This window comes from Dictyostelium purpureum, assembly GCF_000190715.1.
Source record: "Dictyostelium purpureum unplaced genomic scaffold DICPUscaffold_362, whole genome shotgun sequence".
In the NCBI taxonomy this organism is placed as follows: domain Eukaryota; phylum Evosea; class Eumycetozoa; order Dictyosteliales; family Dictyosteliaceae; genus Dictyostelium; species Dictyostelium purpureum.
The window spans coordinates 937-27,080 of NW_003519698.1; the positions used below are offsets into that span (position 1 = coordinate 937).

Sequence of the window (26,144 nt, forward strand, 5' to 3'; positions counted from 1 at the left end):
TCTTTTTCGCTATAATTAATAACACAGTCTCTTGTTTTTATTTTCATTAAATTATATTGTTATTTTTTTTATTATTATTAAAATTTTTTTTTTTAATAAAACTTATAACAACAATAACAATATTAACAATTGTAACTAATAAATTTTGTATTCACACAACCAACTTTAATTCAAAATCCAGTAAGTGTGTTTTTAATTTTTTTAATATTATTTTTGATGATCACCTCCCAACTTCTTTCTAATTCAAAAAAAAAAAAACCACTATATATTTATTTAAAAAAATTAGCTAATAACACTAATTTTCACATTCACTATATTGATAATGATATTTTTAAATTCACACACAAAATAAAATTCACTTTATTTTACCCCATTCCTCTTTCACTATAAAAGTATCTTTATTGTTATAAAAACACCAGTTGCAACAAACACATCATTTTTTAAATCTATAATCTTAATAATAATAAAAAGTAATGGTGCTGTATGTTGATATTTTTTATTTAATTTTTTTTTATTATTATTTATTTATTTATTTTTACACCCTTTCCACCATCACTACCATCATTACCATCATTATTATCACACACCACAGCACTAAAAAAAAAATAAAAAAAACTTTTGGATTTTGCGCATTTAAACCCCAAAAATAATTAAAAATTATCACATTTCAATCATATGATTTTCCAAAACTCTTTCATTATCTTTTTTATTATCATAAAATTATCTTACTAATATTATTTTTATTCAATAAAATAAAAAAATAAAATAAAAATAAAAAACTCAACCCATTAAAGTGTTTTAGAGAGTAAATAATAATAGTAATAATAACAGAAAAATTTTTAAAATTTTAAAAAAATATCAATAGAAAACTCATATGTAAGTATAAATTGATTAATCATTTGTTATTTTTATTTTTAATCACTATTTTCATCATTTTAATTAAAAAAAAAAAAAAAAAATAAACATTATATTTAATAAATAATTATTTAAAAAAATAATTTAAAAAATATTTATTTTTGAATTTTTTTAAATTATTTTTTTTAATTTTTTTTTAATTTATTTTTTATTTTTTTTTTATCGCTCAAAAAAAATTCTTCGCATTGACCAATACACCCAGACACACAACACTTATTTTATTAACAAATAATAATAATAATAATAATAAAAAAGCAATACATCCAATAATACATCTTTATATACTCACCTTATAAAACATAGTATTTTTTTTTTTTTGAATGTATTGAAATATTTTTTTTTTTTTTTTTTAATTAAAAATAAATTTAATTAAAAAATTCCCAAAGAGAAAAACAAAATTAAAATAATTGTGTGAATAATAATAAAAATAATAGTAAATTAATACCCTAATAAATTTTACTTAAATGTTTTTTTTTTAGTATTATTTTAAATAGTAGATATTTTGTGTGTATAATAAGATATTAATATATTTTTTTTTAAAAAGTTTTAAATTAGTTTTATGTTGTAAAATAAATAATAATAATAGTAAACAATAATTTAATTAAATAATAATAATAATAATAGATAATAAAATAATAATAATAATAATAATAATAATAAATAATTTTTTCGTTGTGAATAAATAGAAATAATTTTTGAAAAAAAAAAAATCATTATAATAATAAAACTGCTATATTATAATAATAAAATATTTTTTTCTATATATATATAATAATAATAATATAATAATAATGCTTCAAAGAGGATTTTCTTTATCATGCTTACCAAATAATAGTATTAATAATGTACAATCAGAAGATCTTTCCCCAAGACATCAAACCCTACCCTCTTCCTTGTAAGTAAAAGTCTCTTTAAAACACAAATAATAAAAAATTAAAAACTAATACTAATTATTTTATAGCAACAGTAACCAAAGCCATTTACAACAAGTAAAGAATTCATCAAGATATGAAGAGGATTTTTGTGAATTAGAAAAAGTTGGTAAAGGTGGATATGGATCAGTTTATAGAGTAAAAAATAAATTAGATGGTGAATATTATGCACTTAAAAAGATTCCTTTTAAAAACACTACCAAAATATTTTTAGAAAAAGTATTAAGAGAAGTTAAGACATTAGCATCACTAAACCACAGAAATATTGTTAGATACCATTCAGCATGGTTAGAAACCGAGGAAATTGTTTCAACATCAGTTTCTAATTCATTAGCATCCTCAATAAATGGTACACTCGCCCAACAACAACAAAATCAAAGCAAATTGGAAGAACTAAAGGCCACAATAAATAACAATCATTTACTATACGAAGGTAATTGGGGTACAACCTCAGAAGCTTATCTTAGTGAAAGTCATTCTTCCAATCAACATGTAAGAAAGGCAACCTCAAAAAAGAAAAGAAATGCAAATTTATTAAAAAAGAAATCTATTAATAAGAAGAAGAACAATAACAACAATTCGGACTCTGATGATGTAGATAGTTTATATAAATTACAATTCCCACCAGAATTAGAAGAAGACTTTAAAATCTTTAGAAAACAAGCATCAATTCGTGAAAGCATGTGTGCTGGTAGCACTGGTAATGACTCGAGCAACATAGACGAGTCAGAAGATAGTGCTGTTAGCAGTGGTACTGGATTTTTTAAAACTCCAAAGAAACACTATACCAATTTTAGTTTTGATGAAGATAGCGTCTCAAATAGTGGCGCTGGTGAAGAAAACTCGTCCTCGATCATTTGCCAACGTCGTAACAAAACCGACATTTCGAGTGATAACGACGATAGTGATGGATATTCCGAAGAAGAGTCTGAAGAGTCTAGCTCTGGTTCTGATTACAGTAATGGGTCAAATGATTATTCAGAATCTGAAGAGTCCGAAGAAGAATCAGATAATATTTTTGACAGAGAAAATAGTAATAGTAATAAAAATAATGGATTTTATAATAATTTGATACCCAATCCAAAACCAATTCCAACATCAACCACACCACCAATTACCATGCCATCACCCAATAATTTAAGAAATGGAAATAATGGTTTAATTAATAATAACAATAATAAATTAAAAGTTAATTTTCAATCATCGCTATCACCATCCTCCACTAAAATTAACAAGATCACAACACTTTATATTGTAATGCAGCTTTATTCTCAAACTCTTTCTCAATGGCTAGAGAATAGACCACCAGACCAAGTTAATGAAGAAGAAAATTTAAATATTTTTAAACAAATTTGTATTGGTCTTAGATATATTCACTCCAAAGGAATTATCCATAGAGATTTAAAACCTGGTAATGTTTTTCTTGTAAGAATCGAGGACCAACAGTCATTTAATGTTTCATCATCATTTGAAGAAAACCCAGAAGGTGGTGGCCTACTAGTTTCATTAGGTGATTTTGGTCTAGCTGTACAACATACCATAGTTTCAACCCCATCCCCAACCCCTACCTCAACCCCATCATTAACACCTGTAAATACCAATATGCTATTATCAAATATAACCCCAATTGACCAAATTATTACGATTAATCAACAATTATCAAACAACACCAATCCATTAAATAGTTCGAATTCAAGCACAACTACAAATTCATTATCCTCATCTTCCTCAACCATTTTAACACCACCATCTTTATCTGTTCAACAACAACAACAACAACAACAATCACCACAACCAATTTTACCACAACCATCAACCTCCTTATCATCATCATCGACTACACCATCTGTTTCCACTGGTACAAGTCTCTCACGTTCACTCGAACACTGTAAACACACAAGTGCCGTTGGAACATTAACATATAGTAGTCCTGAACAAAAGAAAGGTTTATATAATGAAAAAACTGACATCTATAGTTTAGGTATTATTTTGTTTGAACTATATTTCCCACTAACCACCAGAATGGAAAAAGCCCGTGTATTAAGTGACCTTAGAAACGGAATTTTCCCAAAATCTTTTGCTCAGAAATATCCCCAAGTAGCCGATTTAATTCTTCAAATGATGAAGTCTAATCCTGATGAAAGACCCTCCGCAAGTGATATATTAAAATCTGAAATTTTTGGTCAAGTCCTTAGTGTACCAGAATTAGAATCGATAATTAAACAACAGCAATCTTTAATTGAGCAACTTAAACAAGAAATTTACCAATTAAAATCTCCAAATACTTTAACTCCACAACCAACCCCTCATCCACCCCAGCTAATCAGTAATAGTTTAAATAATAATAACACTGTAAATCTAAATAATGTAAATTTTAATAATAATATATCTTGTCCAGAGCTAGTTGAAAGTTCTTTTATCAATCCAACTAGATCCAATTTTTATTAAAAAGAGAAAAATATTATTTGTAAAAAAAAAAAATTGTTACAATAATTTCTTTTTTTTTTCTTTTTTTTTACAATACTTTTTTTTTAATTTTAAAATAAAGAAAAAAAATTAGAGTATAACTTTAATTTTTTTTGTAGGACCTTTTAAAAACAAAAAAAAAAAAAGAAAACATCAAATATTATTCAATTTGGATATTTATGACCAATACCTTACCATTTTTTTATTTTTTATTTTTTCTTTTTTTTTTTCAATCGCTTTTGTAAAGTTTAAAATATTTTTTTTTTAATAAAATAAAATTTGTTTGCAAAAAAAAAAAAATATTGTGTATTTTTTGTTTAAATAAATTTATTTAAACTAATGATGTTTAGTTTTTATAAAAATTTTAATATTATTTATTATAAAATATTAAAATCTAAATATACTTTTTTATTATTTTATTATAAAATTAATTTGTTTTTATAAATTTAGTCAAAACCTCTTTAATTTTTACATAACCGTCGGTGGAATTTGGTGAACCAATTGTATAAAGGATACCTTTACTTTCATAATACTTTAATAGTGGAATTGTGCTTTGCTTGAAAGTATCGATTCTGTGTTTAAAAACTTCAATATCTTTATCATCAGATCTACGTACTAATGGTTCTCCAGTGACATCATCAATGCCTTTAACTTTTGGTGGTGAAAAGATGTTATTATATACTCTGCCACTGCCTGGATGTACCCATCTATCTTGAACTCTTTCTGCCAATACATCTTCTGGTACATCTAAATATAATACTAAACTTAAGGGTATATTCTTTTTAGTTAAAAATCTATCTAAATGTTCTGCTTGTTCTGGATTTCTTGGGTAACCGTCTAATAACCAGTTCTATAATATAATAATGATAAGAATAAATTAGTTTAGTGATAAAAAGAAAAGACTATTTATATAATATAAAACTTACAGATTTATCATCTAAAGCTTTTTCAATTATATTTAACATAATATCATTTGAAATTAATTCACCTGCAGCCAATTTTGAACTAATTGATCTACCTAATTCACTATCCTCTTGTGATACTTCACGTAAAATTTGTCCAGTAGAAATTGGTTGAACATTATAATCATTCTTTAATTTTTCTGATTGAGTACCTTTACCTGAGCCCTAGGGAAAAAAAATAAAAGAAAAAAAGTAAATGTTAATATTTTATTAATTATTTAACAACTTGATAAATTTACATACTGGTGCACCAATGATTGTTAATCTTAAACCCTCTCTAGATCTTGAAGTTGAAAAACCTCTATATATCATATTCGAAGCTGATGATGTATTTTTATAATTTAAAGAAATTAAAGTTCTTAACATTTTATCTTTATATTTTAAAAAAAATGCTTTTTTTTTTTTTTTATTTTAAATTAAATTAAATTATTATTATAAAATTTTAAAAGTACAACAAAATATATTAATTAAATTTTAATTTAAAAAATTATTATTAAATAAAATGTTAGTTTTGAATAATGGGTGTAACAGATTTTTAACTATAAATTGAAAAATCTGAAACTACTATTAAATTTTGTTATTCGTTTGTGTTGAAATATGAATGAATGAATATGAATGAAAAATAAAAAATGATAATATCAAAAAAAAAAATAAAAAAAAAAAAATAAAAAATAAAAAAATAAAAAATAATTTTAAAAAAAAAAAAATAGAAAAAAAGATTTTTTTTTATAATTTTTTATAAAAAATAATAATTATTATTATTATTTTTATTTAACTGATGTGACACTTTACCTTTTTAAAGAATAAATAAGAGAAAAGAAATAAATAAATAAAAAAAAAAAAATAAAAATAAAAAAAATAAAAATAAAAAAGTACATTTCATTTTATTTGAAAAAAAAAAGGATTCTTTTTTTTTTTTTTTTTTTTTTTTTTTTTCCGGGGAAAAAAACCCTTTTTTAACAAAAAAAATTGCATCATTTAGATGTTATAAAAGAAAAAAAAAAAAAAAAAAAAAAAATTGTATACATAAAATTTTTTATTTCTATTTTAATGATTCCAAGTATTAGTTTTATAAAATTTCATTAAAAAATAAATAAAGATGTTTTAAAGTTTTTTGGGAATATTTCCTCCATAAAAATAAGTCAATTATTTATTTCACTTTTTAAATTACCAAAGCAAAAAAAAAAAAAAAAAAAGCACTCCACTTTTTTTTTTTTCAAATTTTATTACACAATAGTAATATTTTAAAAATAATAAAAATTTGAGCAATGAATTATTTTTTTAAAGAGAGTTCATATTTTTTTATAAATTTCACATCAATAATTGTTTATAAATAAAAAAGATGATATCACAATTATTTTTCATATTATTTTTTTTTCGTATTATTTTTTTTTAACGTTATTTTATTTATTTTTTTGATAAAAAACTATTATTTTTTTCTTTTTCCCAGTTTCACACATAAAGAAATCGGTTATTTTCACCATTTCATACTTTTTTCACCTGTTGCACTTTTTGCACCTTTTGCACCACCCACTTTTTAGTGGTCTGAAAGTATGGGTATGATTGGGGAAAAAAAAAGATTTTATATTTTTAAAAAAAAAAAAGAAAAAAAACGATATATAAAAAAAAAAAACAATATATAAAAAAAAAATAAATAAAAAACAAATAAATATAAAAATCATTTTAAAAGATACTTCCACGATAGGTATAATTGCCTATATAATATTTTCCTTTTTTTTTTTTTTAATTTTTTTTATTTATATATTTAATTTCAAAATAATTTTAAAATCCCCACAAACTATTTTAATTTTTTTATTAATAGAATTCACCATGGACAAATAATAATTATTTTTAAAAAAAAAGAAAAAAAAAGATATTTTTTTTTAACCGACCTTTTACAAAGAAAAACATTCACAAACTCAGCATATTATAATAAGACCGTTACACACCACCACCTGGTTGTGTGCGGAGGGGTGGATGTGTGGAATTTTATTTTTTTTTTTTTTATTTTTTTTTATTTTAAAATAAATTTTATTTTTTTTTTATTTTTATTTTTTTTTTTTAAATATTTTTTCACCTAACATTCACACATAAAAAAAAAAAAATACACTCCTTTTTTTTTTTTTTTTGTATTTATAAAATATTGTGTTAACAACTTTTTATTTATTGTTTACCACATATAATTTATTTATTTATTTATTAATTTATTTAAACCTTTTCTTATAATTTTTTTTATTTATAAAAAAATTTTAACATATTAAAAAAAAAAAAGATCACTCGTGTAATCACAATCAATCAATCAATCAATCAATTAAATAAATATATATAAAAAATGGCTGAAGGTGTTTCAATCGCTACAGGTTTAAATCCATTAACAGATCCAATTGCTCTTTTTATTGTACAAGTTCTATTAATTGTAATTATATCTAGACTTTTAGCATGGGGTTTAAGTTATTTAAAACGTAAGTATATTTAATATTTTTTTTTTATTATTGGCACACATCAAATATTAATATTTATATATTTTTTTTTTTAACATCACTATAGAACCAATGGTAATTTCAGAGGTTATTACTGGTATTATTTTGGGTCCATCAGTTTTAGGCCAAGCTAAAGTTTTTTCACTTAATGTATTTCCAACAGCTGCTCCACCAAGTGTAGGCACATTAAACGTATTTGCTAATATTGGTTTAATCTTTTTCATGTTCATGGTTGGCTTAGAAGTTGATATTTCAATTTTAAGAACTAACTTGAAGGCATCATTGATTATTTCATTAACCTCTATCATCGTTCCATTTGGTATGGGTGTAGGTTTAGCTGCTTTATTACATCATTACATGCCCTTCAATATCGATGCTTCACACGAATATCAAGATGTTAATTTAGGCCTTTTCTGTATATTTGTTGGTGTTGCCATTTCAATTACTGCTTTCCCTGTATTAGCTCGTATTTTAACCGAACGTAATTTAATGCAATCAAGAGTCGGTATTAGTGCTATTGCCGCTGCTTCAGTTGATGATGTCATCGCTTGGATTTTATTAGCTGTTGTCGTCTCATGGGGTAACAATGTTAAAACTGGTAATGAGGGGGGTGCCAATTTAGGTGCACTTTGGACCTTTTTAATGTTAATCGGTTTTGTAGTATTCATTGGTACAGTTGTTAGATTTGGTTTAGATTATTTATATAAAAAATTAGTTAAAAACGAATGTAAGTTGTTTTTTTTATAAATTTAAAAAATATAAAATAATTTAAAATATTAATTTTTTTTTTTTAATTTTTTTATTTGATCAGCATCCAAACATAATTTCTTAGTTTTTACTTTATGTTTATGTTTAGCATCAGCTTTTTATACTCAAGTAATTGGTGTCCATGCTATTTTTGGTGCTTTCTTATTAGGTATTGCAACTCCTCGTTATGATGGTTTCCATATCCATTGTACTGAACGTATTGAAGATATGGTTGGTATCATTCTTTTACCATTATACTTTACCTACTCTGGTCTTAGAACTTCATTAGAGTCAATTAACAGTGGTACTGCTGGTGGTTTAACCCTTTTCATTATTTTCGTTGCCTGTTTAGGTAAATTTGGTGGTGCCACTCTTGCCTCAAGATTCACAAAGAAATCATGGAGAGAATCATGTACTATTGGTGTCTTAATGAACACCAAAGGTCTTGTCGAACTTATTGTATTAAATATTGGTTTAGATATTGGTGTCTTAGATCAAACTACCTTTACCATGTTTGTTATTATGGCTTTAGTCACCACATTCATGACTACCCCAATCGTTCATTTCATCTGGACAAAATGGGAAGAAAAACAAGCTCGTATTCCAATGGTTCCAAGAGAAAAAGGTTTCTTCAACATCCTTTTATATGTTTCAACCAATAGAGTTGCCACCGCAATGACTCATATTGCTGCTGCCATTACCCCTTCAACTGAAGATTCAAAGAAGAAATATCAAGTTAAATCCCTCTTCCTTAACTCCACCAGTAACAGATATTCATCTTATTTCTATTCAAGCAATAACATTAACAATCTTCCACCTCAAAAGAAAGAAATCTATAGATCACTCCAATCCGAATCAAACGAAGTTGGTGTTAAATTCAAACCACTCTTTGTCAATGCTACCGATGCTGCTGAAGGTGTAACTACTATTGCTAAAAGACAATGGCCAGATGTTGTATTATTAGGTTATTCTGATCGTGGTGACGATCAAACTGTCGATGAAAGCCATCATGCAGGTACTGAAACCTTCTATTCTAAACTCATCATCAAAACTTTACAAACTGTTAAAAGTTGTGTTTGTGTATTTGTCGATAAAGGTTTGGAAAGATTCCATGTACAACATAATCTCTTATTCGCTTATTCTGGTGAAGATTTCGAAAATGATGCTCTTACCATTGTTATGAAGATGTCAAGACGTTCAAACATTAAAGTTACTGTTTTAACCAACGCCACTAAAACCCTTTTACAAAAACTTGAAGCCAAACATATTAAATCAGAAAACTATACTATTGTCGAGACTCACAACCCATATCAAGATTTATTAAGCAAATCATCCGAAGATCAAAATGATTTCTGGATGATAGTTACTGCTGTTCAAAGAGAAGACGCCACCAAACAAGAAAGATTAATCAACACCACTAAAATATCTTTATTATTAGTCCACCCATCAAATACTTTATTAGATCCATCATTAAAAACAAGTTCAAGCTTTGCAAATCTTGAAAGACTTGGTGGTAATTTAGGTCAAGATGATATTGCACCAATTATTGATGAAGAATATGATGATAAAATTGGTATTGAAATGCAATAATAATAATAATATAATAATACAACAATATTTAAATTTTAATCATAATAAAAGGAAGAAAAAAATAATTTTAATTTGTATAACATATTGTTATATAATTAAAAAAAATATTTTTTAACCATAAAACTTTTTTTTTCTATTTTAATTTTTAATTTTAATTATAATAATTTGGTTTTGCAAAATCAACTTTAAAGTTGGTTTCTTCAATTGCCCAATAGATTTAAGAGGTGAAACTATATTTAAGGTCGACTAATTATTTTTTAGTAAATTTATTTATATTTTTATATTTACTTAAAATCACAAAAAATTATAAAAAAAAGACTGAATTTTAATTTTTAATAAAAAGTATACAATTGTATAGTTATATCTATATTTGTTTATATGTATTTTTATTTATATAAATTGTTTGATTTTTTTTAAATGAAATGTATTGATTGCTTGTAAGAGGTTGAATTTGAGTTTAAATGGAACTATTTAAAAACCTTATTACAAAGAATAAACCTATACCCCAATGCTTGATTTGTGTCTTAAAATGTGTTGACACTGAAAAATAAAGAATAAAAACCCCAATATTTGATGTGTGACTTAGCTGCGATGGCACTTAAAAGAAAGAATAACAATAACCCCAATATTTAATTTGTGACTTAGCTGCGATGATACCGATATAGAAAGAATAAACATGAACCCAATGTTAGATTTGCGACTTAAATTATGTTGGCACTTAAAAAGAAAGAATAGACAAGAACCCAATATTTAATTTGTGACTTAGCTGCGATGATACCGATATAGAAAGAATAAACAAGAGCCCAATTTTTGATTTGCGACTTAAATTATGTTGGCACTTAAAAAGAAAGAATAAACAAGAACCCAATATTTGAAATGCGACTTAAATTATGTTGGCACTTAATAAGAAAGAATAGACAAGAACCCAACGTTTGATATGTGACTTAAATTATGTTGGCACTTAAAAAGAAAGAATAGACAAGAACCCAATGTTTGAATTGTGAATGAAACGTATTGATCCCGAAAAGAAAAACTTTAACTAAAATTATAAAAATTAAATATAAGTTTCTTTTAAATTCAAGTATAAAAATAATTGTTTAAATATTATAAATATAGTTACCTTAAGAGTTGTTTTGCTATAAAGCTGACTTGGAACATCTAGAATTGTTTCTGTAAAGTTGAATTAATGTGATGCTTAATTTCTATTATTAATGTTGGTGAAGATGGATTGTTTCTTGGATTGACGAAGTTTACTTTTTTTAATTTCATCGATTTAATAATTGAATGAAAAGATTTAATTAATAATTTGGTCTTCACCGATTTCTTAAAAAGAAACATTGAATGAATTATCAAAACTATTAATTTAATCACCTCCGATTTCAATATTAATCAATTTCCATTATCTAAAGCTCATCATCATAATATTAATCTTCATCTTATCACTTTATAAACTTTCATCATTAGTTACTTTCTGCATAAAATATTAATGAAATTAATTAGTATATATTTATTAAGTATAAAAATGAATGTGTAAATTACTTACTGTGATGTTATAAAATTCTTCTCTACAGTTTGGGCAGGTGTTGATACGTCTAGACCATTGTTCGATACATGCAAAACAAAATTTATGAAGGCAGTCGATTGTAGCCATATCATTTATATCGATATAGTTAAGACAAATTGTGCATTTGTCCTCGCTTTCTAAACGTTCACTTCCCAAATTTTCTCTTTCTGATGTTTCTCTTTCATCACTCTCTCTTTCTTCATTGTCCCTTTGAATTCTGTCTAATCTTACCCTTTCTTCTCTTTCCCTTTCTTCCCTTTGTATTTCTCTTTCCTCTATTTCTCTTTGTCTTTGTTCTCTTACTCTTTCTGTTTCTTGTCTTTGTCTTATCTTTTCTGCTCTTTCTCTATCTTTTTGGATTCTTTGAAGTCTTGATCTTTCTTCTTTTTCAATTTGTTCTCTTTCCCTTTGAATAATTTCCAATTTTTTTCTTTCAAGACCTTCTTTTATTTGTCTTTCTATTTCTAATATTTTAATTCTTTCTATTTCCTCCCTTTCTCTGTATTCTTTTTGAACTCTTTCTATTTCTCTGAGTCTTTGTAATTTTTGTCTCTCTTCTCTTTCTTTTTCAATTCTTAATCTTTCCATTTCAACTATTTGCTTATCTCTTTTTAAACTCTCTTCATCTTCGAGTTTTTGTTTTTTGGAAAATACTTTGTCACATTTAATTATTTCGTTATCATATTCTAATGATCTCTTCTTGGTTGAATGATTTCCAGTTGATGCAATTGTTGATGGAACAGATGAATATGTTTGTGGATTTGAGGTTTTACGTTTTTGAGAAGAATTTGAATGAAATTGAGATTGTGGGAGATTGAGTGATGAGACACTTGAGCAGATAAATTGGTGTACTGGTGATTGATGGCTTTCTGTTCTATTTTGTGAGTATTGTTGTGGGGATTGGTCACAATGATTTAGAGTTAAATTATTATTGGTTGGGGTAGAAATTTGTGTGTAGTTGATGTTGTTATTGTTGACTGGGTTAGACTCTTGTGTGCAGGCGATGTCACCATTATTGATTGGGCTAGAACGTTGTGTGTAGGCAATACTGCTATTATTGTTAATTGGGGTAGACTCTTGTGTGCAGGTGATGTCGCCATTATTGATTGGGCCAGAACGTTGTGTGTAGGCAATACTACTATTATTGTTGATTGGGGTAGACTCTTGTGTGCAGCTGATGTAACCATTATTGATTGGGCCAGAACGTTGTGTGTAGGCAATACTACTATTATTGCTGGTTGGGGTAGACTGTTGAGTGCATGTGATGTAGCCATTATTGATTGGGCCCGAACCTTGTGTGTAGGCAATACTGCTATTATTAATGACTGGGGTAGCATGTTGAGTATAGTTGATGTTACTATTATTGTTGCTATTATTGTTATTGTTATTGTTATTGTTATTGTTATTGCTATTGTTATTGTTATTGTTATTGTTATTGTTATTGTTGTTGTAAGCAAAGTATTTATTTATAAAATAAACTAATGAAAAACTAATAGTAACAAATAAAAAAACAATTATTAAATTATTCATTTTTAAATGGTTATTAATAAATAGTTATGTTATTAGGTAAATTATTTTATATATATAAAAAATTATTATTATTATAAAAATTTATTAAATGTGAGAAATATTATAAAAAAAATAAAAGTATATGATTATTTGTATGAATAAAATAATAAATTAATTTTAATATTTATCAATAAATTTTTTTTTTTTTTAATTGTTTTAGAATTTGAAACAAATAAAATTTTTTTTTTTCAAATATAAATTTTTAAAAAATAAAAAATAATTAATAAAAAATAATTAATAAAAAATAAAAAATAAAAAATAAAAAATAAAAAATAAAAATAAAAAATAAAAAAAAAAAGATGAATAATAATTATAATATTAATTTAGGTATTACAATTTGAGTTAATTTAAATTTCACAATAATATTTTTTAATTTTTTGAAACAAATGAGTTTGAATGAATTATTATCACCTGCTGTGATTGAGAGTGAGCTTTGCTCATTGTTATCTGATGAAATAGTTTTGAAATAAGTCCTAGGTTCTAAATGCCATGTCTTTACCATCACATAAAGAAATCTCGGCCGATGAACCTAAACTTCTAATTGATCGGCTGGTGGAAAAGCAAAAATACCAAATTATTCTTTCCTTCCATTATATTGAACGGAAATAACAGTTACCTTATCTTAGTGCCAAAAAATTCACGAGATAAAAAAATTTCACTTAATTTCTTCTTTTGCAAAATAAAAACAGAGTTTCCATCAGTATTTGTTCTATATCTAATAATAATAAGGATTTTTTTTCATAACTTTGGTTCACAATCTTTTTGTTCGTAAAGTGGTGTAATTTGGATGAGATCTGGATTTGTATTGATACATTCAAAACACCTTTTGTTTGCCCTATAACTAACAAAATTAACTTTTGGTGTAACATATCTCATCCTCTAAATACACATTCCATTCCAAAATCAGTAACCCATAAAAAACCTCCTAAGTCATATGAAAATCCAATAACAGACTCTCTATCTAAAAGATTAAAATCATAATTTACAAAACTTATAGAAACTGTTGAAACATAGATAGAAAATATTTAATTAAATAAAAATTTTTTTTTATTTTTATTGTTTATTTTTTATTTATTTATTTTTAAAAATACATTTTTTTCAAGGTTTTATAAAAATACATTAATAATTTTATAATTAAAAACAGTTAATGGGTGTGTGTAGTAGAAAGGCCATTTATTTGTTTAATTTGTTATATTGGGTTATGATTTCTTTTCAAATATAGAAACCGATTTTTTTACAGGGGCTTTTCCAATTCGCAGTTGAGGGTGATTGATTATTGTTATTTTTAAACTGATTAAATTTGGATATTAATGTTGATGCTGAAACTGTGTGGTTCAAAGATGGTCTAACTGGTGAGGGTGTTGATGATGTAAGGTATGGTGAACTGCTGTTATTGTTTGTTGAAGATGATGCTGCACTTCCACTGCCACCGACTATTGATGGTGGTATTGAATGTAAAGAGTTTGTGTTGATGTGAAACTTTTTTAATTGGACTTATTGTAGTTGCTGCACCTGAAGAAATTGAGGATGCTGATGATGTTGATGGCGTTTTATTATGACTAACGGTGGTGGTAGTGGTAGTGGTAGTAGCATTTTTTCCAATATTACTGCTTGTACTAATGCTATTACCTGTGGTACTTTTGCCTACATTACTACCTGTGCTAATACTACTACTTGTACTACCGTTGCTGCTTGTACTGATGTTGCTACTTATACGAAGATGTTAAATCAGTTTTTGATGATTGAGTCGAAAGTGTGTCACTATCACTGATGCCGTTGTTACTACTATTAAATGCTGGTGAGGGTGTACCAGAAAAACCAATACTTCTAAAAAAGGGTCGAAGAATCAATTAAATTATGAAAAAAAAGGATTTATTTAAATGATAGTTTTACTGAATATCAAAAATAATTATACACCTCCAACCACATTTTTTTCATTTAAAAAATATAAAATTGCATCGAAATAAAAAAAATGAGGTTGGATGTGTATGGTATAAAATATTGAACTGGTTCTTTCCCTTCTTTTAATCAAGAGTTTAATGTGTACGAAGTTTTTAAAAATTTTTTTATTCCCTATTTATGCAACCTTAAAAAATTTATTTATTTATAAATAAAAATAATAAAAATATCACCTTTAATATCATAATTGATATTTTTCAACTCAATTTTTATTTTTTTGAGTTAAAAAAATAATTAACATAAAAAAATAATGAAACTGTTTTTTTTGTTTAATATTTCGCTGTCTTGCATTAAACAACAACTTTTGAAATGGTGAATGATTTTTATCTTAAGAAATACCTCAATAGAGCCACGAGTGGACAACATCACTATTTGATTTATTTTTTGAATTTAAAAAAGAATATTTTATAAGAGTACCAAAGGTTGAATTTTATTTAAAGTTTGTTGTTATAAGGTGGGGAGAACTATGTAATGGCAATGTATTGATTCACAAGTTGAAATTTGTATACAAATGAAAAGTTTCTATCTTTGCTGTTTGGGGAACCTTCCTATTGAAATAAATTTAATGTTTATTCTATTTTTATTATTATTTATATTATTTTCTAAAAAAATTCAGAAAATCCAATTTATTTTTATTCACATATAATTGTTATACATTCTTTTTTAAATTATTTTTTTTTTTTTCTGTTTTTTTATCAATATTTTTAACCCACAAATATTTTTGGTATAAGACAAAAAAAAAAATAAAAAAAAAAAAAAATAAAAAAAAAAAAAAAAAATTTCAATGATCAATGAATAATTTTTTTTTTTTTTTAAAAATTACAAATAATTATAATCCTCATAGTTATTTGTAATTTTATATAGGAAATAACAAAAAAAAAAAAAAAAAACTATTATTTAAAATAAATAAAGCCATCCAAACCCAAATATATTTTTTTTTTTATTTTAAAAAAAAAATATTTTTTTTATTTTTTAAAATTTTTTTTTTATTATTTTTTTAAAATTTTTTTTTTATTTTTTAATTTTTTTTTTTTTGATATTATCATCAATTTTTTGTATTTCTATATTTTCTTTTTTTCATATATTTGTATATTAAATTTTAATAAAAAAAATGGTTTATCACTCAAACTTCAACGATGAATCAGCTCAATACCGTTTAGTTGGTAACATTCCAATTTTACCATTAAAAACCAACCATAAAGGTCCAGCTCCAAAAGCAGGTATGATTCATTCAAATTACACCAATCATTATTTTTAATTAAAAAAATCATTCAAAAAAAAAAATAAATTCTATTTAAATATTCAATAATAAAAAAAAAAAAAAAAAAAGAAATAGAAATGATGTTCAATAAAATTAATCATAATTAAATAAAATTAATAACTATCAGTTTTTAATATACACAGATAAAATAAAGATATTAATTTTTTTATTTATTAATATTTAGATGCCAACTCTGGTGATATTATTGATGAAGCTCTTGATTTATTCAAAGCCAACATTTTATTCCGTAATTTTGAAGTCCAAGGTAATGGTGATCGTGTTTTAATTTACCTTACTCTTTACATTACCAAATGTCTCTTAAAGATTGCCAATATGAGCAAAGCTGATGCCGATAAAGCTCTCTTTTTATTAGCTCAAGAACAATTCTCAATTCCAGGTGAAGCTTCATTCCCACTTGGTGGTTTAGTTAATGTTCCAAATACTCGTGATGGTAAGTGAATCATTACACAATAACCAATACAGAATAATCAAATTAACAGTTTAGCATATAATATCAACTACTTATGATAATAGTGATTATTAATTTATTTTTATTTATTTTTTAGCTCAAGATACTTTACGTCAATATTTCACCCAATTAAGAATCGAAATTGGTGTTCGTCTTACCCAACGTGTTTATGCTGTTGATCCAGCTAGACCAAACAAATGGTGGATGTGTTTCTCAAAGAGAAAGTTCTTAAACAAAGCTCTTTAAACAATAACAATCAAAACAAAACCATTATTCTAATTTATTTATAAAAAAAATAAAACCCTCAAAAAAATACTGTTAAATTATTATATAAAATAAAAAACTAAAAAAAAAAAAACACATAATAAATGTATTAAAAAAATAATAAAAAAAATAAAATAAAATTATTTTTTTTACTTTTGAATAAATTATAACATTTATAAATTATTCTTTTATTTGTTTATTTATTTCGAAAATTGTTTTTGTACTTTGTGATAATACTCTAATTCGTCTAAACTGACTGATGGCACTAATGATTCAACTGCTTGAATAAAGTGTTTTTGTTCTACAATTAGCTTTTGATCATTTGATGACATATCATCTTCTGAAATTTGGTTGTTGGTAAGTTTTTGGATTCTATCTTTCATTGAATTTGCTAAAGCATCAGAACAAAGTGCATAAAAATCGGCACCAGTTAAATTCATTGGACATGTTTCAACTACTTTTCTTAAATCTACATTATCACTTAAATTAAACCTATTGTTAAAAAAATAAATTGTTAGTATTTTTATATTTTAAAATTAATAAAACATATTTAATATTTACTTTCTTGTTAAAGCTTGACAAATTTTAAATTGATTATCTTTATCTGTACTAATACCCAAATATAATAGTCTATCTAATCTACCAGGTCTCATTAATGATGAGTCCAAAAGATCTGGTCTATTGGTAGCACCAATAATAAATACATCAGAGGATTTACCCATACCATCTAATTCTGCTAATAGTTGAGATACTACACGATCCATGACACCACCACTATCAGCACCATTACCCCTACTTGGGGCCAATGAATCCAATTCATCAAAAAAGATAACACAGGGTTTTGCTTGTCTTGCTTTATTAAAGATATCTCTAATATTTTTTTCACTTTCACCAATATACATGTTGATAAGTTCTGGACCTTTGACGGAAAGGAAGTTTAATGAGCATTCTGTGGCTATAGCTTTGGCTAATAAAGTTTTACCAGTACCAGGTGGACCATATAATAAAATACCGGATCTTTTACCAATACCAGAGGCAAAGAGGTGTGGGTGCTCTAATGGTAGCTGAATTGTATCCATAATTTCACTTTTTACACTTGCTAAACCACCAACATCGTCCCAAGATACATTTGGAATTTTGGGTGCGCCGATTGACGATGATTGAAAATCTTGCATCTCTGATAATGACTTTGTGATATCATCTTGAATGATATTGAATCCACAATTATAAATTTCGGTTGGTGTAATTTCATTATTCATTGATTTTTGGATCTCTAATACTCTTTTTAATGCATTGACTGATGATCTTTGTATTAATGTTTTTAAATTTTGTTGTAAAAATGAAGCTGTTCTAATTGCTAAATTTTTACTTGATATTGTCTTATCAATTGGTAGTTGCTTTAATAAATAATTTAAAATTTTAAATCTTTGATTTTCATCTGGTGCCTGGAAATATAAAATAAATAAAAAAAGATGTTAATTTTTTTTTTATCTTTTTTTTATCTTTTTTTATCTTACATTTAATAAAATTTCGTGTTTAAACCAATTTCTAACTTTATTTGATAGTTCATCCAGAGAGTTTACAGTTGCAGCAATGATTAGTGGATATTTGTTAAATTGATCATTATTGTTTACTTTTTCATTAATTTCTTTTAGGGTATTTATAAGGGTTTGGGATAGATTTGATTCTTTCTTTTCTTGTTGCATACTTTGGGTTGTTTGTTCCAATACGTCAAAGTTTTTTAAAATTAATAAAGTTGGTGTATTGTTTGAGGCATCTTCTAAAATCTTTTGAATCTTTAGTTCTTTTTTGGTTTCGATAAAATCATAAATTTCGAAACAATCAACTTCAAATGTATGAATACCTAGATGGGAGGCCACACACTTTAACAAAGTCTTTTTACCAACACCTTGTGGGCCATGTAATAATATTGTACAGTTGAAATCGAATTGAAATTTGTCACCGATTAAAAATGGAAGTGTCAAATCTACTATATGTTTAAATTCTTTATCATAAACCATATCCAATGGTATTGATGGTTCATTCTTTTCATCTCTTGAATAAAATGACTCGATTTTGCTTGGTATCATTGAGTTACTTGATCCTTCTTGGATAATCGATGTTTTGTTTTTATCTATTAAATAAATTTGATTATTATTTGTAATATCATATTGATTAAACATTAGACTATCAACTTTAAAATATATTAATTCATTCTTATTAATTGTAATATTATTATTTGGTTGTTGTTGGTCGGTGTTAGATTGACTATTGATTATTATTATATCATTTTGTTTTAATAGTCTTTTTTTATTGAAATATTTTTCTAATTGTTGTGAATATGATTTATAACCACTTGAGTTTTGAGTTTTAATTCTTGATATTTTAATTCTATTTGCAACAGGGAAATTGATTGGATAGTCATTTTTTGAGGTACTACTTGGTGATAAAGGGGGTGATGATTCATTGGTTTCATTTAAAATTTGATTTGATACCTTTAATATTATAATTTCGAATTGCTCTAAAATTACATCATTATTAGATAGTTTAAGGAAGTTTTTAAAATCTAAACCTAAATTAAATATTGATAAAGGTGGTAAATAAACCAAGTTGTCATTTAGTTTTGGTGTTTCTGATGAGAGTAATGATGGTTCAATAGAGAATATTTTAATGGCAATTTCTTTTCCTTCTTCATTTAAATTTTTAACTTTTACCCATGACCCATTAAATAACCCTAGTTGTTTTAAAGTTGGTAGTGTTACTAAGCAATCGACTAAATAGTCATATTCCTTTGAAATTAATTGTTTTAAATCATTTTCGTTTGAAATTGGTGGTAGTTGTTTAATGTTTATAATTTTTTTACTATTTAATAAAAGGCTTTTTGAATTTGGTATAAAATGGAATAAGCTATTGGTTGGTGATTTTGGAGTTAGCAATGAACTATCCAAAGGGTGAATAATAAAATTTGAAATCCTTAAATTTTTATTTATTGCTTTGTTTGATAGGGAGGATGAGGAGGTTGATGACTGTAATGTTTCTAATTCTTTTTCCTCTTGTTCGATTTGTTGTTGTTGTTCTTTAAAATTATCTAGAATTTTATCGTCAGGACTAATAACAATAATAGTGGTGGAGCTCGAAACAGTACCTTGGTTTAATGGATAGCATTCCAATACTTTATAAGAGAATGTGTGATCTCCATGGATTACAATATTATTTGGAGAAGAGAATATAATTGAGTTGTCGATTAAATAGTTTCTAAATTCTTCATTTACAGAATATTTGTTAACTGATGTGGAAGTGTTATTATTATTATTATTATTATTATTATTATTATTATTTAATGATGATTCATTATACGATATTAAATCATTTGCTAATAATACAGCTCTTTGCAATGTTGTTAAGTTTTTTTTAATTGGCTTTATATGAACATTGTCTTTGTTGGTTATTTTAATTTTATACGAACAGGTTTTTGATATTATAATATGGTTGTTTTCATTTGGTATATAGTTATTTATAAATATGATATCGAATGATAATAAAAATTCTTTATGATTATTTTTATATTTTATAATATCATTGTTATCATTATTATCATTATTATTGTTAATAGTGTTATTACTATACATTGATTTATATAAAAGTATAAAATAATCACTTATTATTGATGGATCGAATTGGTTTGGATTATATGATTTATCAAATGGAATTATGATTGTATCTAAAGTATTATTATTACTACTATTGTCATTATTATAGCAATATCTATTTAAAAAAGTTTCATCATCTAATACTGATATATGAAACCAATGGTTTTTAAATATTCCATTCATTTTTATTTTAAATAATTTTAAAAAATAAAAAATAAAAAAATTAATAAAAAAAAAAAATTTTACATATGAAAAAAACAATTTATTTTTTTAAAAATTAAATAAAAAAAATAAAAATAAAAAAAAAAATAAAAAAAAATTGACGAAAAAAATTATATTTAATAACAGAAAAATGTATAATAATAGTGATGATGACAATGACGATAGTTCATACGAATTTAAAGATAAATATGATGATATTTATTCAAAGCTTTCAGAAGAGGGTCAAGGTAAAAAATAAAATAAAATAAAAAATAAAAACTTGCAATCAATATAAATATGTATTAATATTTATTCAAGATTTTTATTTTATAAATGAAATTGATAGGATCGAAAAACCAACTCCTCTAGAATTTTATAGAGATTATGTTTCACAGAATAAACCAGTTATAATTAAAGGATTAATTGATGATTGGAAAGCATTGGAATTATGGAATGATGAATATTTAAAAAAAGTGTTATATAATGTGGATGTATCAATCGCAGTAACACCAGATGGATTTGCAGATGCAGTTAAACCAATCGATCCAAATAATTTAGATAGCGAGCAAGTGTTTGTAAAGCCATTCGAAAAAAAAATTAAATTTCAGGAATATATAAATATTACAGATTCATTGAATCAAGATGGAACATCAAAAGATGGTTTAGTATACTATATACAGTATCAAAATAATAGTTTTAATTTAGAATATGAAAGGTTATGGAAGGATATTTCAACATCAGTTTCAGATTTTGGTAAACAGGTATTTGGCGAATTTGAAGTTGATGCTGTTAATTTCTGGATGGGTATGTCTAATGCAATTTCATCATTACATAAGGATCCATATGAAAATCTATATGCAGTAGTAAAAGGCACAAAAATATTCACTTTATTACCACCAACCGATTATCCATTTCTCTATGAAAGAGATTTTAAATCTGCAACATATGTAAATGAAGTATCATCATCATCACCATTTCATCTGGTTGCTAAATTAGATGAACCTTCGTTCACATTACCATGGATACCAGTCGACCCAACTAAACCATTGCAAGATAATATTAAAAGTGGTTATCCATTAATCGAAAGAGCACATCCAATAGATATTCAAGTACACGAAGGTGAGGTTTTATACTTACCATCACTGTATTACCATAGAGTCGCACAAAAATCCAACCCATCATCTGGTTCAAATTCAACTATAGCAATTAATTATTGGTTTAATATGAAATACAATTTAAATTATGTTTATTATCAATTCCTAAGAAATTTAAAGAATTTTAATTTTACAAAGAAATAAAAAATAAAAGATGTAATTTAAAAAAAAATAGAAAAAAAGAGAAAAAAAAAAAGTTTTATTTACATTTATATTTAATTAGTTTAGCATTGAGATTCTTTGTAAATATCTTTCTCTTGCAGCTTGGATTGATTTTTCGTCATTTCTTCTTGTGTTATATCGTTCATAATCATTTACTAATTTCTTGTTTTCATCTTCTCTTTTTATAAATTGAGGTTCATAGTATCTCTTTTTGGGGTTATTGTCGGCATTGTTGTAGCTCTTTAGTTTATCTTTATTATCTGATTTATTATTATTATTATTATAGTTTCTATATTTTTCAATTATTTTTTCTTTTTCTGTATCATTATTACTATTGGTTGTATTTTTTGATTTATCATAAATTGAAGACAACATATTTTTTTGAAATGAACCTATATTTTTTTTTTTTGATTGTTCTAGTTCTTCGTTTTCATCCTTCTCCCTTTGTAAACGATCTTGTTCTAATTTCTTTTTATATGCTGATGTTACATAAACTTCTTTATCTTTAAATTGGTCACCTTCTTTTTCTCTCTCTTTTTGAATTTTATATTCTTTTACTCTTTCATAGTCTTTTTTCTTTTGCAGAGATTGTTGCATTAAACCTGCTATATATCTTGACTCTTTTTTGGAATCTCTTTCTTGCATTTGAGTTTGTTTCTTTTCTCTATCTTTTTTAATCGAGTCATAGACTGAATCGTATTCAAATGCAGTTGGATCATCTTCTAATGCTTTATTAAAAGTTTTTTCTACTTTTGTATTTGTACCCATTTTCTGTTTAACATAATCTATATGACCGCTGTCTTCATCTTCATTAAATTTACTATCGTCATCTTCATCTTCGTTATTAAAGGCATTTTTTAATTTGGATTTTGGTAGTTGTAAACCATATTTTTTTGCAGGATCTGACATATCTATTATTAAAATTATTGGAAATAAATAAATAAAAAATTTGTAAAAAAAAAAAAAAAAAAAAAAAATTTAATTTTAAAATGTTTTTATTTTTTTAATTTTTTATTTATTTTCTTTCATATTGGGATAATAGAATTGTATTTTTTTTATTTGTATATTATTATTTAGGTAGTTTGTTTATTATAATTGGTAGGTTTTCTAATTCACAAAATTTGTTTCATAAGTTATCTTTCATTTTTAGGTTATTCAAAAAGTTTTTTTTTTTTTATAAAAAATAATCTGTGGGGCAAACAAAACAGAAATATTTCATGTATTTTTTTTTAAGACCCCTTTGTTTTGTAAAAAAATAACAATATTAATTAATATTAAATTATAATTATAATAAAAAAAAAATAATTAAAAAATTAACAATCTATTGGTTTTTTATTACCATAAATATTTTTTCGCTCACCACTCAATATTTAACATTGTTGTTATAATAACAACAATGAAAATTGCACATAAACATATTTTTTCTTTATTAAATAATAATATAGTATATACTATAATAATTATAATAAATAATAATAAATAATAATACATTATTGTGTTTATTTTTTTTTTAAAAACCCGCCCTTTTTTTAATTTTTTTAAAAAGGGGGTTTGCCAAAAAAAAAATTTTTAAAATTTAGGGGGCCAATTTCCCCCCCTTTTTGGTTTGAGTGATAGTTTAAAATTGATTTTATTTTTTTTTTTTTTTTTTTTTTTTTTTTTTTTTTTTTTTTTTTTTTTTTTACTTTTATTTTATTTTATTTAATTTATTTATATCAATTTTTTTTTTTTTTCTATTGACCAATAGTATTATTTTTAATATTTTTTTTTTCTATTTCTTTTGTCTTTTATTTCATGTTTGTTCATTAGTTTAATATATTTGGATTAGAAATATAAATTTTTTTTTTTTTTTTTAATATTCTGTTGTCATTGATTTATGGTCGTTTGGAAATGAATATTTTTTTTACTCTTTTTATTATATTTTTTATATATTGTTTATTCTCTTTTGTAAGATTTTTTATAAAATTAAAATCATTTTCGAATATTAACCTTTTTTTTTATTTTTTATTTTTTATTAAATTTAGTATCAAAAAAACATCAAATCTTATAAAAATGACCTTCCAGGACCAGTAGGATTACCAATCATTGGAAATCTATTAGGATTAAAGGACAATCCCTATTCAACAATGGATTATTACCATATTTTATATGGCGGTATTTATAGATTGTGGCTTGGGGAATATTATATGATATCGGTGAGTGACCCCGATATAGTAAGGGAAATGTTGGTAAAAAATCATTCATCCTTTTCCTCGTAAGTTTTTTATACAATACAAGTAATATTAAAAAAACTAAACTTACCAATTTATTTATTATTATTTCTAGACGACCAAATTTACCAATTGTTGCATTTGGTTCAAATAATTTTAAGGGTAATAATTAACTTTATTTATTTTTAATAGACATAGAATCAATTATTAATTAAAAATAGGTATTTCAGGGTCTTCAGGTACATATTGGAAAAAGAATAGGAATTTATTACTCAGTGCAATGAAAGGAGCAAACACAAAACATGTTTATGAGTTATTAAATTATAAAGTTCAATCACTAATTGAAATTATGAATACAATTCAATTATCAAATGATTATGTAAATAGAGCTTATATTATTGAAGTTTAACTTAAATAATACTAATTCTTTTTTTTATATAGTTTGAGCCCAGAATTTTTGCCCCAAGATTTGCAATTTCAACAATGTTTAAATATTTATTTAACGAAAATATACCCTATTTTAATCACGAAGATAAATTAATATCATTAATTCAAGAATCGTTTAGCTTTATGACATTAGGAAATGTGGGTGACTTTTTTTCAAAACTACATCCATTATATTTCAGATATTTACACTCAAAAGGCAAATGTTTTGAAAAGATTAGGGATTTTCTAAGAGAAAAGTATAATGAACATTATCAAACCATCGATAAAGAAAAACCAAGAGATTTATTGGATTTCTTAATATATGAATATGGTGAACCAACTGAAGAAAATATCACAACAATTATTCAAGTTTTGTTTGATTTATTGTTAGCTGGAACGTAAGTTACAATAAACATAAATGAAAAAAAAAGATAGGTATTAATATAATATTTTGTTTTTAGTGATACAGTTTATTCATCGATTGAATGGATTTTGCTTTTATTTACAAATAATTATGACTATCAACAAAAAATTTATAAAGAACTAAAAGAAGTTGTCGGTAATAGGGAAAGAGTGTTACTTTCAGATAGACCACAGACAGTTTTTACTCAAGCATGTATAAAAGAAGCTATGCGATTTAAAGCTCCATCTCCGTTTGGATTGCCTCACACAGTTACACAGGATATTTTAATTAAAGACTATTTTATTCCAAAAGATTCAATGGTTCTTGTTAACTACTATTCAATAGCCCAAAATCATAAATATTTCCCAAACCCTCATATATTCGACCCATATAGATTCATGGGAACTCAACAGCCCGATGGATTTATGGTATTTTCAGTTGGTAGCCGAGCATGTTTGTAAGTTTAATAAAGAAAAAATATGGTATTTCAATTTTATTAATTTTTTTTTTTTTTCTAAAATTTAGGGGTCAATCATTAGCAATGGATTCTATATATTTGTTAATTTCAAATATAATATTAAATTTTAATTTAAAGTCTATTGATGGAAAAAAAATTGATGATTCGAATCATGGTGGGTATTTAATTTTTCTTCATTTTAATTAAGTTAAAATACTAATCATTTAAATTTTAGTTTCAGGTTTAAATTTAAGACCAAACAGATATAAATTAAAATTAGAAAAAAGATATTAAAAACTAATA

The 26,144-nt window shown here is 24.6% G+C and overlaps 11 protein-coding genes across 11 annotated transcripts; 6 read left to right on the forward strand and 5 right to left on the reverse strand.

Moving 5' to 3' along the window:
* Positions 1–1,919: 1,919 nt before the first annotated feature.
* Positions 1,920–4,019, forward strand: DICPUDRAFT_9913 (uncharacterized protein; the record flags this gene model as incomplete). The annotated part of the gene is made up of 3 exons (XM_003292641.1): positions 1,920–2,165; positions 3,084–3,292; positions 3,713–4,019. Coding segments are annotated over 3 exons (762 nt in total), but the record flags the coding sequence as incomplete, so codon positions are not given.
* A 721-nt stretch (positions 4,020–4,740) lies between these two features.
* On the reverse strand, positions 4,741–5,587 carry DICPUDRAFT_40956 (uncharacterized protein; the record flags this gene model as incomplete). The annotated part of the gene is made up of 3 exons (XM_003292647.1): positions 4,741–5,163; positions 5,240–5,440; positions 5,519–5,587. 3 exons carry the CDS (start codon positions 5,585–5,587, stop codon positions 4,741–4,743), a joined length of 693 nt encoding a protein of 230 aa, XP_003292695.1.
* A 1,802-nt stretch (positions 5,588–7,389) lies between these two features.
* On the forward strand, positions 7,390–10,211 carry DICPUDRAFT_58099 (uncharacterized protein). The gene is made up of 3 exons (XM_003292642.1): positions 7,390–7,737; positions 7,823–8,482; positions 8,567–10,211. Exons 1-3 carry the CDS (start codon positions 7,608–7,610, stop codon positions 10,090–10,092), a joined length of 2,316 nt encoding a protein of 771 aa, XP_003292690.1. The 5' UTR covers positions 7,390–7,607; the 3' UTR covers positions 10,093–10,211.
* A 1,325-nt stretch (positions 10,212–11,536) lies between these two features.
* Positions 11,537–13,186, reverse strand: DICPUDRAFT_83299 (uncharacterized protein; the record flags this gene model as incomplete). The annotated part of the gene is made up of 2 exons (XM_003292648.1): positions 11,537–11,563; positions 11,636–13,186. The coding sequence occupies 2 exons, from the start codon at positions 13,184–13,186 to the stop codon at positions 11,537–11,539; spliced, it is 1,578 nt and encodes a 525-aa protein (XP_003292696.1).
* A 349-nt stretch (positions 13,187–13,535) lies between these two features.
* On the reverse strand, positions 13,536–13,727 carry DICPUDRAFT_157438 (uncharacterized protein; the record flags this gene model as incomplete). Its single annotated transcript, XM_003292649.1, has 1 exon — positions 13,536–13,727. The coding sequence occupies one exon, from the start codon at positions 13,725–13,727 to the stop codon at positions 13,536–13,538; it is 192 nt and encodes a 63-aa protein (XP_003292697.1).
* A 1,053-nt stretch (positions 13,728–14,780) lies between these two features.
* Positions 14,781–15,410, forward strand: DICPUDRAFT_157440 (uncharacterized protein; the record flags this gene model as incomplete). The annotated part of the gene is made up of 2 exons (XM_003292643.1): positions 14,781–14,956; positions 15,407–15,410. The coding sequence occupies 2 exons, from the start codon at positions 14,781–14,783 to the stop codon at positions 15,408–15,410; spliced, it is 180 nt and encodes a 59-aa protein (XP_003292691.1).
* An 841-nt stretch (positions 15,411–16,251) lies between these two features.
* On the forward strand, positions 16,252–17,259 carry DICPUDRAFT_58101 (uncharacterized protein). Its single transcript, XM_003292644.1, has 3 exons — positions 16,252–16,404; positions 16,630–16,896; positions 17,012–17,259. The coding sequence occupies exons 1-3, from the start codon at positions 16,296–16,298 to the stop codon at positions 17,158–17,160; spliced, it is 525 nt and encodes a 174-aa protein (XP_003292692.1). The 5' UTR covers positions 16,252–16,295; the 3' UTR covers positions 17,161–17,259.
* Positions 17,260–17,378: 119 nt separating this feature from the next.
* Positions 17,379–21,011, reverse strand: PEX6 (uncharacterized protein; the record flags this gene model as incomplete). The annotated part of the gene is made up of 3 exons (XM_003292650.1): positions 17,379–17,670; positions 17,740–18,575; positions 18,696–21,011. The coding sequence occupies 3 exons, from the start codon at positions 21,009–21,011 to the stop codon at positions 17,379–17,381; spliced, it is 3,444 nt and encodes a 1,147-aa protein (XP_003292698.1).
* A 169-nt stretch (positions 21,012–21,180) lies between these two features.
* On the forward strand, positions 21,181–22,327 carry DICPUDRAFT_157443 (uncharacterized protein; the record flags this gene model as incomplete). The annotated part of the gene is made up of 2 exons (XM_003292645.1): positions 21,181–21,277; positions 21,348–22,327. The coding sequence occupies 2 exons, from the start codon at positions 21,181–21,183 to the stop codon at positions 22,325–22,327; spliced, it is 1,077 nt and encodes a 358-aa protein (XP_003292693.1).
* Positions 22,328–22,699: 372 nt separating this feature from the next.
* On the reverse strand, positions 22,700–23,239 carry DICPUDRAFT_11322 (uncharacterized protein; the record flags this gene model as incomplete). Its single annotated transcript, XM_003292651.1, has 1 exon — positions 22,700–23,239. A coding segment is annotated over one exon (540 nt), but the record flags the coding sequence as incomplete, so codon positions are not given.
* Positions 23,240–23,741: 502 nt separating this feature from the next.
* Positions 23,742–26,135, forward strand: DICPUDRAFT_83304 (uncharacterized protein; the record flags this gene model as incomplete). The annotated part of the gene is made up of 8 exons (XM_003292646.1): positions 23,742–23,789; positions 24,370–24,599; positions 24,671–24,717; positions 24,777–24,934; positions 24,997–25,379; positions 25,443–25,841; positions 25,910–26,016; positions 26,077–26,135. 8 exons carry the CDS (start codon positions 23,742–23,744, stop codon positions 26,133–26,135), a joined length of 1,431 nt encoding a protein of 476 aa, XP_003292694.1.
* Positions 26,136–26,144: the final 9 nt, after the last annotated feature.

Coding starts and splice junctions, on each gene's coding strand:
- DICPUDRAFT_58101 (XM_003292644.1), top strand. CDS start 16,296: ATGGTTTATCACTCAAACTTCAACGATGAATCAGCTCAATACCGTTTA. Junction 16,405..16,629: donor AGGTCCAGCTCCAAAAGCAG/GTATGATTCATT, acceptor ATTAATATTTAG/ATGCCAACTCTGGTGATATT. Junction 16,897..17,011: donor TGTTCCAAATACTCGTGATG/GTAAGTGAATCA, acceptor TTTATTTTTTAG/CTCAAGATACTTTACGTCAA.
- DICPUDRAFT_58099 (XM_003292642.1), top strand. CDS start 7,608: ATGGCTGAAGGTGTTTCAATCGCTACAGGTTTAAATCCATTAACAGAT. Junction 7,738..7,822: donor GGGTTTAAGTTATTTAAAAC/GTAAGTATATTT, acceptor ACATCACTATAG/AACCAATGGTAATTTCAGAG. Junction 8,483..8,566: donor AAAATTAGTTAAAAACGAAT/GTAAGTTGTTTT, acceptor TTATTTGATCAG/CATCCAAACATAATTTCTTA.